The sequence below is a fragment of the Trachemys scripta genome, chromosome 4 (assembly GCF_013100865.1).
Source record: "Trachemys scripta elegans isolate TJP31775 chromosome 4, CAS_Tse_1.0, whole genome shotgun sequence".
NCBI classification, from domain to species: domain Eukaryota; kingdom Metazoa; phylum Chordata; order Testudines; family Emydidae; genus Trachemys; species Trachemys scripta.
In genome coordinates, this window is record NC_048301.1 from 14,449,887 (window position 1) to 14,465,462 (window position 15,576).

Genomic DNA, 15,576 nt, shown 5'->3' on the forward strand with positions numbered 1-15,576 from the left:
TCCCTGTACAACAGCGCTGCCTGGCCTGGCCTGCCCGTGCAAGGTGCCTGCCCCTCCCCACGCTAAGCTCCCAGCCCTTGGCTGAGCTCCCACCTCCGCCCTCTTCCCGGGAAAGCAGGGCAGGACCGGGCCACCCCCGGGTTACACAGCAGGCAGCGGTGATTATAACGAACAATCACCCCGGGACCCGCCACCCTCCTGCCCCGGGCTGGCTGGGCGAAGGGAAGCGGCTTTTCCAGCAGCTCCGGTGGGGAGCGGCTCAGGCCCCCCGCCCCGCCGCCTCCCCGCCCCGCCCCGCTCCGGCCAAGCCCCGGCCGGGCCGGTTCTAGGCTCCTCCCCGCGCTGTCACACATGCCCCAGGTGCTTCCTGCCCGCTCGCCCGCCTGGCTCGCACGGGCAGGGCCGGCGATGCGCTCTCCCGGGGCCAGGCGCGCGCGGCGGCGGCGGCGCCCGAGTTTCCGCGCCGGCTGAGGGGAGGCTGCGGCGGGCGGGTGCGGAACTGGCGGTGGGGGGCGGCGGCTTCCTGCGGCGGAGGGCCGGGAGCGCCAGCTGCGGGGACTCGGCAGCCCGGCCGGGGCCCGCCTCGGCTGGGGCGGAGACCCAGCTGCTGCGGCGGCGGCAGGCGGCTGGCTGGTGACTGCTCCGCGCGGGAGGCGAACCCGAGCGGGCTTGCTGCAGACGGAGCCCCCCAGGGATTGGCGTCCCGGCGGGCAGGGGAGGGGTGCGCCTGGCGTTGGGGGCGGAGGGGGCTTGGGACCGGGCTCCGGCAGGATGGCTCAGAGAGGCGCGGGCTGCCTGCCCCACTGAGTAGGAACTGCCGCTGCTGAGCTCAGCATCTCCGCCCCGGCTGTCAATTTCTGCTTCCCCCTTTCGCTGCCCAGCCGGCGTGCCATGGCCGGGGGGGGCATGAAGTTCAACGGGTACATGAAGCTGCGGATCGGCGAGGCGGTGGGGCTGCAGCCCACCCGCTGGTCGCTGAGACACTCGCTCTTCAAGAAGGGCTACCAGCTGCTGGACCCCTACGTGGCCGTGAGCGTGGACCAGGTGCGGGTGGGGCAGACCAGCACCAAGCAGAAGACCAACAAGCCCACCTACAACGAGGAGTTCTCCGCCCCCGTCACCGATGGCCGGCAGCTGGAGCTGGCCGTCTTCCACGACACCCCCATCGGCTACGATGACTTTGTGGCCAACTGCACCCTGCGCTTCCATGACCTCTTACACACCACGGGTAATGCTGACAGCTTCGAAGGCTGGGTGAGTAGCTGTCCTTCCGCGGGGACGTGGGCTGCCCACGCAGTGTGTGCTCTCACATCTACTGGCATGTATATGCCCGCGCCTGTATATATGCACACACATTTCTGTGCTCACACATGTACTTGAATTCTCACCGGTACGTGCATTCTGCATGCAAGTGCGACAAGATGCATCTGTGATGGCCACAATGTCGGCCAACTCACTGGAGATTGAACTGGGGACCTCCAGGGTTAAAAACATGAGCTCAAGAGCCCATGGTCCCCAGCAAGGGGCTGTAAAAACTCGTATTCTCTGTGAATATGTGAGTAATGCACACTCACTGGTGGGTTATGCATGTACACCTACAAACTCTCATACATATGTGTATGCTTCTAGTTAGTTGCAAACATGCACACGAGGAAGGACACATTTCCTTACAAATCTATGTACGCACATACCCATACACCTGAATTTAAAGCAGTTATAGGGTTGAACTTGGCAATGCATGGTCATGCATAAATCACATACATAACAGCCTAAGCCAAACATCAGTATTTGCAGCTTCCCCCGCTTTCCAAGTAGCTGCAACTTGCATTTTTCCTCCTCGTTCTTTTTGCTGATACAGACTAACACGGCTACCACTCCGAAACCTGTCAGAGCTATAGTTCATGTTTCAACCCTAACGATGGAATGATGGATGATATACAGAATAATAGAAATGCAGGGCTTCAAAGGACCTGAGAAGGTTATCTAGTCGTGGATCCCTCTGTGCTGAGGCCAGATTAAGTATACCTAGATCATCCCTGACAGGTGTTTGTGTAGCTTGTTCTTGTTCTTCAGTGAAGGGGATTCAGTGACAGGGATTCAAAAACCTCCCTCAAACCTGATCCAGTGCTTAACTATGCTTAGAGTTACCAAGTTTTTCCTATTGTCCAACTTAAATTTCCCTTACTGCAGGTGAAGCGGATCGCTTCTTGCCCTACCCTTGGTGGATTTGGAGAACAATTAATTACTGTCTTTTATAAGAGCCATTAATATATTTGAAGACTCTTATCTGGTCCCCTTATTCCCCCCACAGTCTTCTCTTCTCTAAACTGAACATGCTCAGTTCTTTCAACTTGTCCTCAGAGGTCAGGATTTCTAAAGCTTTTATCAGTTTTGCTGCTCTTCTATGGAATCTTTCCAATTTTTTCACATCTTTCTTAAAATGTGGTGCATAATAATTACCTCCGTGTCAGTTAAAGGATTTCCTGCTTTCATTTCCAGAACTAGAATATGGGGAAGGGAAGTGTATCCATCTAGCAATAATTTACAGTTTAACAAGAAATGCTGAATGAAAATACACACCATTCCAGGTAGACAGATTGCAGAAGAGTTTGGATATTCCCAGGAGGAATTACAGTTAATAACTTGTTGAGACCAGACAGTGTAGTGAGCGTAGTCAAAAAAACACCACAGTCAAATCAGACTGATGATACATGGGGAAGAGAGAAGTGTCACTAGAGAGAAAAGATAGATGTCGGGATCTTATCACAAGAGAAGCTGCCAGTGCTTTCCTTTCTCAGTTCAGCATAGTGGCTGAGAAATAACATTATGTATTGAAGTACCAGAGAGACCATTATGTGTCTATAGAAAAATACAACATTGGTGCTACACATCCTGCTTATTTATTGTCAGCACCAACAGTGCTTAGTGCTCTCCAGTCAAGCGTGAGGTTCCTGCCCTGTAGAATGAGTAGCTGAAATACATAATGGACTGATGAAAAGATAAGATCAGGAAGGAACCTCATGTGGTGTGACAGCATTGTGGTTCCCACCCATCTTGTCAATCTTTCTGTTAAAATTGGTTATTAGTTTTGTTGTCTATTTCAATAACACTTGTTTTAGGTGAAAGGGCTCGAGTCCTCCTCCAATGTATGGGCTACAAACCCATAGATATCTGTGCAAAATCTGTATGTGGTGCTGCAGCTACACCATTGTAGTGTAGACACTGGCCACAGTGATGGAAGGGATTTTTCCATCACTGTAGTTAATCCACCCCCTCGAAAGGCGGTAGCTAGGTTGACAGAAGAATTCTTCCATCGACCTAATGGTGTCTACACCAGGGCATAGATAATTTTAACTACATCTCTCATGCATGCGAATTTGCCACGTTCCTGAGTGACATAGGGCTTGTGTTCACTACCGGGGTAAGTCAACCTAAATTGTGTTACTCCAGCTACATGAATAATTATTCATGTAGCTGGAGTCAACATAGCTTAGGTTTACTTACCCCGGTATCGTCACTGCGCTGTGTCGATGGGAGACCCTCTCCGGTCGACTTACCTTACTCTCACCTCAGAGGGTCAACCAGAGAGTGCTCTGCTGTTGATTTAGCGCTGGGGTTGGCAAACTTTTTGGCCTGAGGGTCACATCTAGGTATAGAAATTGTATGGTCGGCCATGAATACTCACGAAATTGGGGGTTGAGGAGCGGGAGGTGGTGAGGGCTCTGGCTGGGGGTGCGGGCTCTGGGGTGGAACCAGAAATGAGAAGTTCAGAGTGTGGGAGGGGGCTCCAGACTGGGGCAGGGGGTTGGGGTGCAAGAGGGGTGAGGGCTCCAGCTGGGGGTGTGGACTCTGGGGTGGGGCTAGGGATGAGGGGTTTGGAGTGCAGGAGGATGCTGCAGGCTGGGAATGAGGGGTTTGGAGGGCTGGGGCAGGGGGTTGGGGCATGGGGACCAGGCTCAGGGGTGCAGGCTTTGGGTGGTGCTTACCTCAGGTAGCTCCCGGAAGCAGCAGCATGTTCCCTTTCTGGCTCCTGTGCGGAGGGGCGGCCAGGCAGCTCTGCGCGCTGCCCTGTCCACAGGTGCCGCCTCTGCAGCTCTTATTGGCTGTGGTTCCTGGCCAATAGGAGCTGCGGGGGGAGACGCTTGGGGCGAGGGCAGCATGTGGAGCCCGTTGGCTGCCCCATGCGTAGGAGTTGGAGGGGGGACATGCCGCTACTCCTGGGAGCTGCGCAGAAAGCCCCCGAACCCGCTCCCGGTGAGAGCTTGAGGGCCAGATTAATAGGTATGACCGGCCGGATGTGGCCTGTAGGCTGTAGTTTGCCCACGCCTGATTTAGAGGGTCTTCACTAGACCTGCTAAATCAACCCCTGCTGCAACCGATTGCAGCAGCGTCGATCTCCCCATAGTGAAGACAAGCCCGTAGCTAGGTTGATGCTACTAATATGTAGTCTGACCTTTCTACATTGCTGAGGGCTGTGAAAAATTTCGTGCCCTGTGCAACATAGTTAGGTCAGCCTAACCTCCACTGCAGTTGTAGCTAGGCTGATAGAAGAATTCTTATATAACATATCTTCAGATATGTTTTAAAGAGGACGGTGATTAGTTGTTCTCCATATTCATTGGAGGTAGGACAAGAAATAATGGGCTATCTGCAGCAAGGGGAATTTAGCTTATATATTAGGAAAATCTCTCTTGCTATAAGGATAGGTGTGTACTGGAATAGGTTACCAAAGGAAGTTGTGGAATTCCCATCATTGGAGGTTTTTCAGAGCAGGTTAGACAAACAGCTGTCAGGGATGGTCCAAGTTTACTTTGTCCTGCGTCAAAATGGGGGGAATGGACTAGATGACCTCTTGGGATCTCTTCCACCCTACCTTTCTATGATTCTGTGTATGAAAAGTTCTTTATACCAGTATAGCTTATTCCCCTTCCTGTGTGGACATAACGTATACTGGTATAAACACTTTTATATCCGTATAACCATCCTCGCTAAAAAAGGGGGTTGTACTGCTTTAACTACACCAGTATAATAAAAGCTGTACAACTTTTGTGGGTAGACAAGGCCTAAGAACTAACAGTCTTTTTGGTCTGGTGTCCTAAAATATTATTGTAGCCCTTGATGCATCTAACTAATCAATGGCTAGTATTTCCTGAAAGCCATAGGAAAGCATAGTGCACAGTGCAAATCTTGCAGTCTGCAATTAGACAATTTAGGATGCTTGAACATCCAGATGTGGAAAGAAAGGCATCTTTAGCAAGTAGTAGGTTACTACTACTGGTCCTTGTCAGTTAATGTGATTATATGTGATGATTTGCTTAATCCATAGCAATTTAGGCCCCAAATCTCTTACAGATATGAGTAACTTTATGTATGCGAGTTGTCCCAGTGCTGGGTATCAGAATGGAATACTCTGTTTGGGGTGTATGTTGAAATTCATATTCGGAGGATCTTCTTAGAATTACCTATGTCTCAACTCTTCGGATGGGTTGATTTGCCAAAGCCTTTCAGCTAAACAAATATTATTACAACCTGAATATTTCTGTAATTGCATATTCATTATTAAGCAGGTGTGACATTCATCTTGCAAATTCGTCAGAGCATGTTAATAGGGAAGATTTGTAGTGAGGCTCTGCTCTCTTTCTCTTTTTTGTTTACCTTTTTTAGGTCTGATTAATGTCTCCTGTTAAGTGCCAACATGCCTTGCGTATGAATAAAGTGGGCATTGCTATCTCCACTATCATGTACCTTTGGGTGCTGAGTGGGTGTAAAACTGCCAAACCTGAATGGCAGCACTTTACATTTGCTTTACACAGGTGCATACAGCTACACCAGGTGCAAGGCAATGGAGAATCAAGCTCATCGTTATACTCTGGATGCTGTTATGTTCTGATGTGCATTGTGATTACAACCCTGGTGCTCCAAGAATTATTTTAAAGCATTTATTGAGCTTTGCAGACATTTGGCTAAGGATTTTGCTTGTAGCTCAACTACGGTGCCTCGTTTACTTGTGCCTCTGCTGACAATCGGATGACACTGAGGCTGTGTCTACACGAGAGATCTTACGCCGGCATAGCTGTACCGATGCAGCTGTGCTGCTGTGAGATCTCTCGTGTAGCCACTTTATGCCAACAGAGAGAGCGCTCCCGTCGACTTAATTAAACCACCACCAGCAAGCGGTGGTAGCTATCTTGGCAGGAGAAGCTTTCCCGCCGACATAGTGCTGTGCATGCTACTACTTATGCCGACAAAACTTATGTCGCTCAGGGATGTGTTTTTTCACACCGCAGAGCAACATACGTTTTGCAGACATAGGTGGTAATGTAGTCATGACCTGAGACACAATAAATCAGAGGTTTTCAAACTGTCGGGTGTGTCCCTTGGTGGGGAGCGTAAGAACGTTTGGGGGCCCAGTGGCAACGCCAGGCAGCTCTGGATTCAGCCCGGTGTGGTGGGACTTGGGGAGGGATTTCCACCTCCACTCTCTGACTCCTCTCTTTTTGTCTGGTTTGGGGGGGGCGCAACCAAAAATTGTAACTCAAAGTGGGAGCCGAGGTTTGGCTCAAAAAGTTTTGAAAACCGCTACCATAAATAATGTAAAGTAAAGAAGTTTTAACTGAATGGAGAAATGTTTACAATAGCCAAATAGCTTAGTACCAAAATATCACTACCAAATAACTTAGCATTCATTCCTATGGGACTTGTGTAGCAGCTGATGTACGGTAACTTTTAAGCATGGACAAATAGTAATTGTAAGAGCATGTTGGAACAGCGTTGAATTGTCATAGTTATTAGGGAGTGATTTAATTATTGTTACAAAGGTTGTCAGTCTATAGATTTAGCTCCTAGAATTTTCAGCACTTTTACTCACCAGCCTTGTTAAACTACCTCAAATTTTTTGTTAGCTTTGATCTTGAATAGTATGAAGGCAAGGGATTCATCTGCTTAAACATCTCTAAAACCACTAGTGGAAATTACACAACAGATGGACCATTAGATTGATGGGCTTGGAACTGCTGGCATGTCTTAACAATCTTATTTCCTTCTGCTCCCATGATGGATATTTGCACAGTAGCTTGTTAGCAGTTCACTTAGTTGCAGTGGGGGTGAAAACTAGCCTCACCCTTCTTGCGTTCCCTTGAAAAAACCCTTTTAAATTTCTCCTTCAGCCTTTTCTAGGGTTATAATTTTCTTGTAGCAGACACAAAAGTTTTGCCCTTGTTTTGAATGTGGTCAGTAGAATAATAATTATTTATTTATTAAGCATCAACTGCTAAGTGGTGTGTAAGACCCAAAGGAGGACACAGTCCCTTCCCCAAGTCTTCTACAATCGAGATAGGCAGAGAGGTGACACAGTGAACAGGGGTGCCCTAGAGGATGGTTGTTTTAAGACCCAAAACTGTGAGCCAGTAGGAAGTTGAGGGTGCTCAGCACCTTTCTGATTCAGGCTACTGAGCATAGGTGGTTTGTTGTTGTGAGTTTGATTTTTGTAGCTTTTGACAGCCTAATTCCTGACATCAGTTGTCATTGTGGACTTCGCAGAAGTGGATGCTAATATCTAAATGGTATCATAAAATTTATTAATCTTACTTGAGGTATTGCTGATTATGTACTATATAGATTGTATTACTTTTAAACCAACCTTTGTCCTTTTGGATAATTTAAGCACTATACCCAGATGTACAGACACTCTTTTCTTAATCTATGTATTATATAATTTTAACATTAGCTTAATACAATTTCTAAATCCGTGAAGAGAGATGTGAACGAGAGGTTGAATGATGGGCAAAATCTGACTGTTGGGTTCAGAAAGAAGTTTTAAAAAGTTGATTGGGTATTTGCCTACCCATCCAAGTCAGTCTGTTACCCATCTTTAATGGCAGGGTGACCTGCTTCTTGCAGAGTTGGATCAAATAGCCACTCCTTCCCTGTGGCAACAACTTTCATCTAAGGCTAGGTCTACACTACCCGCCTGAATCGGCGGGTAGAAATCGACCTCTCGGGGATCGATTTATCGCGTCCTGTCGGGACGCGACAATCAATCCCCAAATCGACGCTCTTACTCCACCAGTGGAGGTGGGAGTAAGTGCCGTCGACAGGAAGCCGCAGAGGTCGATTTTGCCGCCGTCCCTACAGTGGGGTAAGTCGGCTGCGATACGTCGAATTCAGCTACGCTATTCACGTAGCTGAATTTGCGTATCTTAAATCGATCCCCCCCGTAGTGTAGATGTAGCCTTAGATGAAGACTGACTAAGCTAAACAGAAAGAAAGGGTGGCTTTCCTGCTACTATATACCAGGTTACCAAATTAGATCACAGAGAATGTTGATGAAACTAATTGGAGACCCTGGTTAGAGGGTAAGGGTATAGGTTTGGGATTTATTAATCTGGTACTGGGGTCAGAACACGCTCACACAATAGGACCAGTCATGTCAGTAAAGTCACTTCTGGGATGAATGTTTGCAGGCCTGAGCCCCTGGTCACTGTTTTAGAAGAGGCTGCTTGTTGAGAAAGGGAGCTGAGGTTAGGTTAACAGTAGAAAAAAGCTAACCACGCACCTTGGGGAGGTTTCTATACAAAACTGAGTTCTGTAGGACTCTTGTAGTCTAATCTGATGGGGCCTCTGTGCATTTGCATTTATATTAACCCTATACCACAAAGGCTTTTTTGTAAGGCTGTGTTTTAGCCAGCGTGATCCGGGTTTTTGATTTTGAGTGATTTCTGAGAAACAATTTGGTTTTGACTTATTTTGAGCTACAGGAATAATGGGCCACCAAGGGGCTTGGACTATTGAACGGTTGGAAAACCTACCAGTTTATAGTGTATCTCCTTACTAAGCTGAATGAATGAAATTCAGTTGTCTTCCTCCTTGCACAGTATACATGTTTTATGCTTGAGTGAGTTGTTGTGCTTCGCTAATACAATCAAGAAATCCCCAGAGCTTTTGTGTAACCATGGAAAAGGACAAGCGGAAGAGATATCAAATAAAATCAGTCACTAAGTATTCCTGTAAATGGTTCCATACCAAACACCACGCTTCTCTGTCCACAAAATCTCAGCCCATTTGGAAATTCCGGGACCTACGAGCAAACAATTATGGCTCATAATCATAAGCCTTTAAACGAGGCTGCCTCTGACTAGCGTGAAATCTTAGTTTTTAATATCAAGGAGACATCTGAAGTGGTGGGTTACCAACAATAATTACCATGCTCCAGGCTGCAGAGTCTTTAGACTAGTCAAAAATTCAAAGATCAAATAAAAACATCCTGGTTTATTTTTAAGGCAAGGTTTACACTAGAAAAGGTTTGTGATAGAGGTATCCCAGCAAACTCTCCTAGTGTAGACGTAGCTTATATTGACATTAAAGTGCTTTTGCTGGCATAACTGCAGCCACACTAGGGCTTTTGCCAGTATAGAAATTTCACGAAAAAGAAAATGATCGTTGCTGCTCTTTTACATAGTGATAGAACCTATAAAGGCTTCAGTCAGCACTCCTTTGTGCTAGCTGATGTACCTGTGAATAAAATAAAGACATTCTGTGACCCAGAGAGTTTACAGTCTAGGGCAGGGGTCGACAACCTTTCAGAAGTGGTATGCCGAGTCTTCATTTATTCACTCTAATTTAAGGTTTCATGTGCCAGTAATACACTTTAACGTTTTTAGAAGGTCTCTTTCTATAAGTCTATAATATATAACTAAACTATTGTTGTATGTAAAGTAAATAAGGTTTTTAAAATGTTTAAGAAACTTCATTTAAAATTAAATTAAAATGCAGAGCCCCCTGGACCGGTGGCCACGACCCGGACAGTGTGAGTGCTGCTGAAAATCAGCTTGTGTGCCGCCTACGGCACGCGTACCATGGATTGCCTACCCCTGGTCTAGGGCTATGACAGTTTGCAATAGGTGGATAAGCAGACACATGGGTGGATGGTGGAACAGTAGAGAGGGTCTGGGTATATCTGGACAAATTAGTTGTCTCAGTGGACAAAGTAGTTGCAAGTGGCTGCCAGTGGTGGTTTGTAGGCATCATGGCAGAGGTAGATATTTAAGGAGGCCCTGGGGAGAGGAGAAGGCAGTGACTCTATGAATTTTGATGGGACATTCTTCCCAAGCATCAAGGGCATTCATTGCCATGAGCGATAAGAACAGGTGGCCTTACTGAGTCACAGTCCATTTAAGTAGTTTCTTATTTTTCATTCTTCAGGAAAGAATGTGAAATGTCTCTCTCATACACAGGACTGGAAAGGACCTTTTGGGTCATCAAGTCCAGTCCCTTGCTGTCACAGGTAACCCCGTCATATAATCCCATTCATGAATGGATCAAGCTGCATCTGAACACCAGTTAGGTTGTTTGCCCCCACTATTCAGGCTGTTCCAGAACCTCCCTCTTCTGATGATTGGAAACCTAATTTCCAGCCTGATTCTGATCCAATCCCCCATGTAAATAAGGAGTAACACTAACACAGTTAGTGGTGTAAAACTGCTGAGAGAGAAGTCAGGCTCTCTGCATTCTTTCTGGCATCAATTTCCCTTCTTTCTGGCATCTATTTTTAAGGCCATCCTAATGAATGTCTTCCGCCGCCTTTCGCCCTTCATTGTGAAATGTCAGTCTGTAAAAAGTTTTTGTTTTTAGCTGGACGCATGTCATCTGTGGGATGTGATTTCGGAACAGAAATCCTGACACTTGCTTCTAATTTGACTCACACCAGCTTTACATCCAAGTGAAGCCATTGACCTCAATGGGGCTACTTCTGCTTTGCTGTGTTGTCCAGATAGAAGGAGCAGTTTCTTGTGGCTGTGAAAGCTGTTGTATGTAAAACATGAATGTAGACCCTACCAAGGTCCTGATCCTGCAAGCCTGATCTGGCAGGCAGAACCCCACATCCCTGTGGAGTCCCGATGACGTTATCCAGGCTTTGGATCTGTGTGCGCAGATTAGTTTGCAGGACTGGAATCACGTCTAGGTGCTCGTTCATCACTTTATTAATAATGTAGTTTTAACAATAGTGAAAAACCCAGTGCAGAAGCACTGAGCACCCTAGAGATAATTACATTTATAATTACTCCCAGCAGCAATAAATAATAACAAATAAAATCAGTTCAGCCCACAGCATCAAATAATTGGCAGGAGACAAAAAATTATTTCAGCCAGCCAATAAATGTAAAACCAAAATAAACCAAAAGCACTCTCTCTCCCCTCATCCTGCGCAGGAACATGCCTTCATCTTTCCTCCAAACCTTGGAGCATGCCTGGAAGATCATCAAGTCAGGCTGTTTCATCCCAAGGAGAAAGCAAGTTCTAGTGTCCTAGGGCCATCCCAGAGAACACCCAGCCAGCTGATTTTTCTCCTTTATTAGCTGTCTGTATCTTTGCCCGGTATGTCATAGTGAGAAAAGTGATCTCTCTGATAGGCAGGTCCAAGGATGATGATGACATTATTTGTATTATCATAGCACAGGGGTAGGCAACCTAGGGCACGCGTGCCAAAGGTGGCACGCGAGCTGATTTTCAGTGGCACTCACATTGCCCGGGTCCTGGCCAACGGTCCGGGGGATTCTGCATTTTAATTTAATTTTAAATGAAGTTTCTTAAACATTTTAAAAACCTTATTTACTTTGCATACAACAATAGTTTAGTTATATATTGTAGACTTATAGAAAGAGACCTTCTAAAAATATTAAAATGTATTATGGGCACGCGAAACCTTAAATCAGAGTGAATAAATGAAGACTTGTCACACCACTTCTGAAAGGTTGCCGACCCGTCCTAGCAGCCCTAGTCAGGGACCAGGATCCCATGGTGCAGGGCACTGCACAAACACAGAACAAAAAGATGTACCTTCCCCCAGGAGCTTACAATTGAAGTATAAGACCAAAGACAACAGATGAATACAGAGATGTATGGGGGAGTAGCAGGAAACAATGAGATAATATTGGTGATTGGCAGTGGTCTCGCCACACCCCAGCAGCATAACTGCTGTTAAGTTTTTTGTAGGTGTGACATCAAAGGAGAGTTTTAAGGAGGGGTTGTGAAGAAAGATAATGAGGTTGCTTTGCAGATGGTTTCCGGAAGCTCTTCCCAACCATGAAGGGCAGCATAGGAGAGGTAAATGAGTGATGGAGGCTGACATCATTGGCCAGTTGGAGGTGGGAGCTGACCTTTTGATACAGAATGAGAGAGGATAGGAAGCGGGGGATGAGCTGTGAAGACAAGTAGCTTATGTTTGGACTAGAGATGGGGGAGCCAGTGAAGGAATGTAAAATGAGGAGTGATGGGACTACAGTGACAGACTAGAAAAATGATCGTAGCAGTAGCTTTCTGAATGGATGTGAGCTGGGCAAGATTGCATATGTCAAGGGCAGAGAAAGAGGTTGCAGAAATTGAGATGTAAGACAGTGAGAGCCTGGATGAGAGTTTTAGTAGTGTGGATGGATAGGAAAGGGAGTATCTTAAAGATTTTAGGCAGAAAGAATTGGCAAGATTTGGACGGAACCTGGATGTGAGGACCTAGTGAGAGTTCTGAGTCAAAGATGCTTAGAGGCAGGAGTGACAGGCAGGATAGTGGTGTTGTCCACGGTAATCAAGAAAGGAGGGTGTCAGCAAGGCTTGTGGAGGGGAGATTTAGGGCCCTTGAGGTCATGGCCAACACCTTAAACTCTACCTGGAGCCAGCTTTTCTGCTGCCCTAGGCGGTAGAAGGTCCCGCCCCAAAATGCCGCCCCCCACAGAGGCGGCGGAAGGTCCTGCCTCTGAAATACCGCCACGGTTGCTGCCCCCCAAACTGTAGCACCCTAGGTGACCGCCTAGGTCGCCTAATGGGTTGCGCCGGCCCTGCCTGGAGACCTATAGGAAGCCAGTGCAGATACTGCAGCATTGGTGTCTTTTTGAAGGACTGGGCCCATTTAATTTATGTCTTTATCTTTAGAGCACGTTATCTTGTTGGATTAGCAGAAGAAACTTGTTTACAGTGTTCTGATGTGTGAAATCTAACAAGAGTTCATGCCTTACATGCTCTCTGTGCTATAGACAGAATGTTGTCTCTCCAGAACATATTCACTGTCTGTCTTATTTGAACAGGAGCTTTTCAAACACTCTTCTAATGGTGTTTCTAGCAACTTCAGGCACAGTGTGGAAGTTCAGACTACATTGCTCACGCTTCCAAAACATTTTTCAATCCCTTGTGTAACTCAGGATTGGACCCTCAGAAGTTGTTTACACTTATCATTTGGTTGAAAGTTTACAAAATGGCCTAGGTCTAGACTAGGAAAATGTGCTTTAAGGCATGTTAGCTAACATAACTAATATTAACGTGTTCTCAGATATGAACCTGCATGTAGCATAGTACAAGGTTTAATGTGTTAGCTGATCACAGTCCATCGGAGGTTCCCCCCAGGGTTAACTAGTCTATAACCTCTATGAATACATTTTTAAATATCACTGTCTTTGTCTCTAAGGTAAGTGCTAAGAGGTGTTCAAAACCTTAACCTGTTTTCCCACACCACTCATTTTCCTGGGTTAGACCAGACCAGTGGAGAAATATACAGTGTGAAAGTATTTCTACTGGCCCAAAATATCAACAGTGCACAAGTGTTTTCAACATCAGAACTATTGGGGGGGGGACTTACTACAATTTTGACCATTTAGGCCCTGATCTAGAAAGGCTCTTAAGCATATGTGTAACTTTAAACATGAGTAGTCTCACTGAAGTCACTTGGACTATCCATGTACTTAAGTGCTTTGCTGTATCGAGGTCTTAGTTCTGAATTTGTCATAATTCTGTCCCTAAGATCAGGCCACCCACTTAATTTTTTTCTTCCATTCATCAAGAAAAAAAGTCAATTTGTGTCTTTCTGGTGCCTCCCTCCCCAAATTCAGTTAAGCTATTTCACAGGAGGCCGTGTTATAGCTGTTTTTTTGTGAGTGATCATAATGGGTTTCTGGCATTTGCTGTAACTCTGGCATTTCCCTTTGTCACGTAGGGGTGTATTTGTGTAAGCAATAGAGGAGATGAGTATATACTTTGGTACTTTAAAAAAGTAACCTTAGTTCTCTTACTACAAAATGAGTTGCATCAATAATAGATTTGTTGTGCACCTTGTTTTTCAAGCAATGTCTCATCTCACTTAAATAACAGGCTCTGAAGCAGCTGCTACTGCCTTGAGCAGCAATGTTAGGGGAGGAAAGACTGGTACTGAACTTGGCTTTTTATACAGAACCTTTGATGCAGGGTTCTGTATACAGGCTATGGGGAGAACGATTCAAAAGATTCTTTTGATGACCTAAAATCTGCCCCAATAAAATAAGTACCTCCCCACTATAAACCACGTGGCTCATTAATACATGATCTAGACAGCTGTCAGCATCAACCAGAGCATGTAAAAAACAAAATTTTACTGTGTTCAGAAAAAATGTCTGCAAAAATAGTTCAGCCTATTTTATCTTTTCAGTTATTGAAAAGAATAACCAAAGCTGATGCTTAACTATAGACTATCACAGACAGGACAAAAAACGCATTCTTTTTTTTTTAGCCAGTAAATTAGCGAGCACTTGCAGAGTTTTAACCAACAACCATATCACTCCGTATTTCAGGCAGGTCGTCTCTTTACAATATGTAGCAACAGTTTCCACAGGAACTGCACTCTTTACAATAGACCCTGTTGTGGCTTGCTGCTGCACCGCAGTCATGGAGTGTAGGTGTTCTGACACTTGCAAATGGACCAGATCTTTCCATCTCTTGCTATGAATTTTCCAGTCAGTTATTAGTTGTTCAGACCTTTTTTATTGCAAAAAGATTGTTAATTAGGTGGCTGAAAATATTCATGGTAGACGATCATCCCCAAAACCTTTCAAGCACTATTCTACTGTAAGAGGAATCTTTACATCATGAAGTGTCAGTTAAGTCAGAGTGAGGACCTGGTTCTGAGCTGCGGTCATTCAGCATAGCTCAGAGTCAATGAAGTTATTCCTCGTTACAGCAGCTGAGGGTTTGGCCCTTGATTTCTATAATCTTATCTATAGCTCAGTAAATGTTATACATAGTAGGAGTTGTGTGGTACTTTGTGTTTAATTTCTGTTCTTAAGGACTTTCATATGGCTATATCATCTGTCAGATGCCAAAGGAGCCATATCATTTGCATTTATTTTTCCCGTGTCATTAACAGGATGATCTGACATGCCACTTACAGAGCTAGATCTAATCTTGTTTATAAGCTGTATGTTACAGCACTCAGTGCATCTTAAAGCAATGAAGTTATTCAAACACCTTCCTTTAAAAGAAGATTTATGAAAATGTCCTCTAGAGACTTCTCTCCTCTAGTAATGAAGTCTCTATGGCTATAACTCTAAATTGGCATTTAGAGGTTTTTAAAAAATCATGGCATGAGAACCCCAGAGTAGGAGATTGCACCTCTGAAAGAGCTGTGTCCACTCCGCAGGAAAGAGACAGAATTACAGTGTAAAGGACATGATGGCAGTGACATCCAGATGGGGAAGCGTTCCTTCCAGGGTGGAATTTACACTTATTCTACTAGCTAATGTTTAGGAGGCTATGGGTTAAAAGTGTGTGTTTTTATCAAATAAA

At 45.5% G+C, this 15,576-nt stretch overlaps 1 protein-coding gene across 1 annotated transcript in view; it reads left to right on the forward strand.

Annotated features, from left to right (window-relative positions):
• Positions 1-568: 568 nt before the first annotated feature.
• Positions 569-15,576, forward strand: part of PRKCH (protein kinase C eta) — a 157,227-nt gene continuing 142,219 nt past the window's right edge. The window contains exon 1 of the mRNA XM_034769164.1: positions 569-1,254. Coding sequence (XP_034625055.1) covers positions 892-1,254 — 363 coding nt within the window. The 5' untranslated portion in view covers positions 569-891. The remainder of the gene's footprint in view (positions 1,255-15,576) is intronic.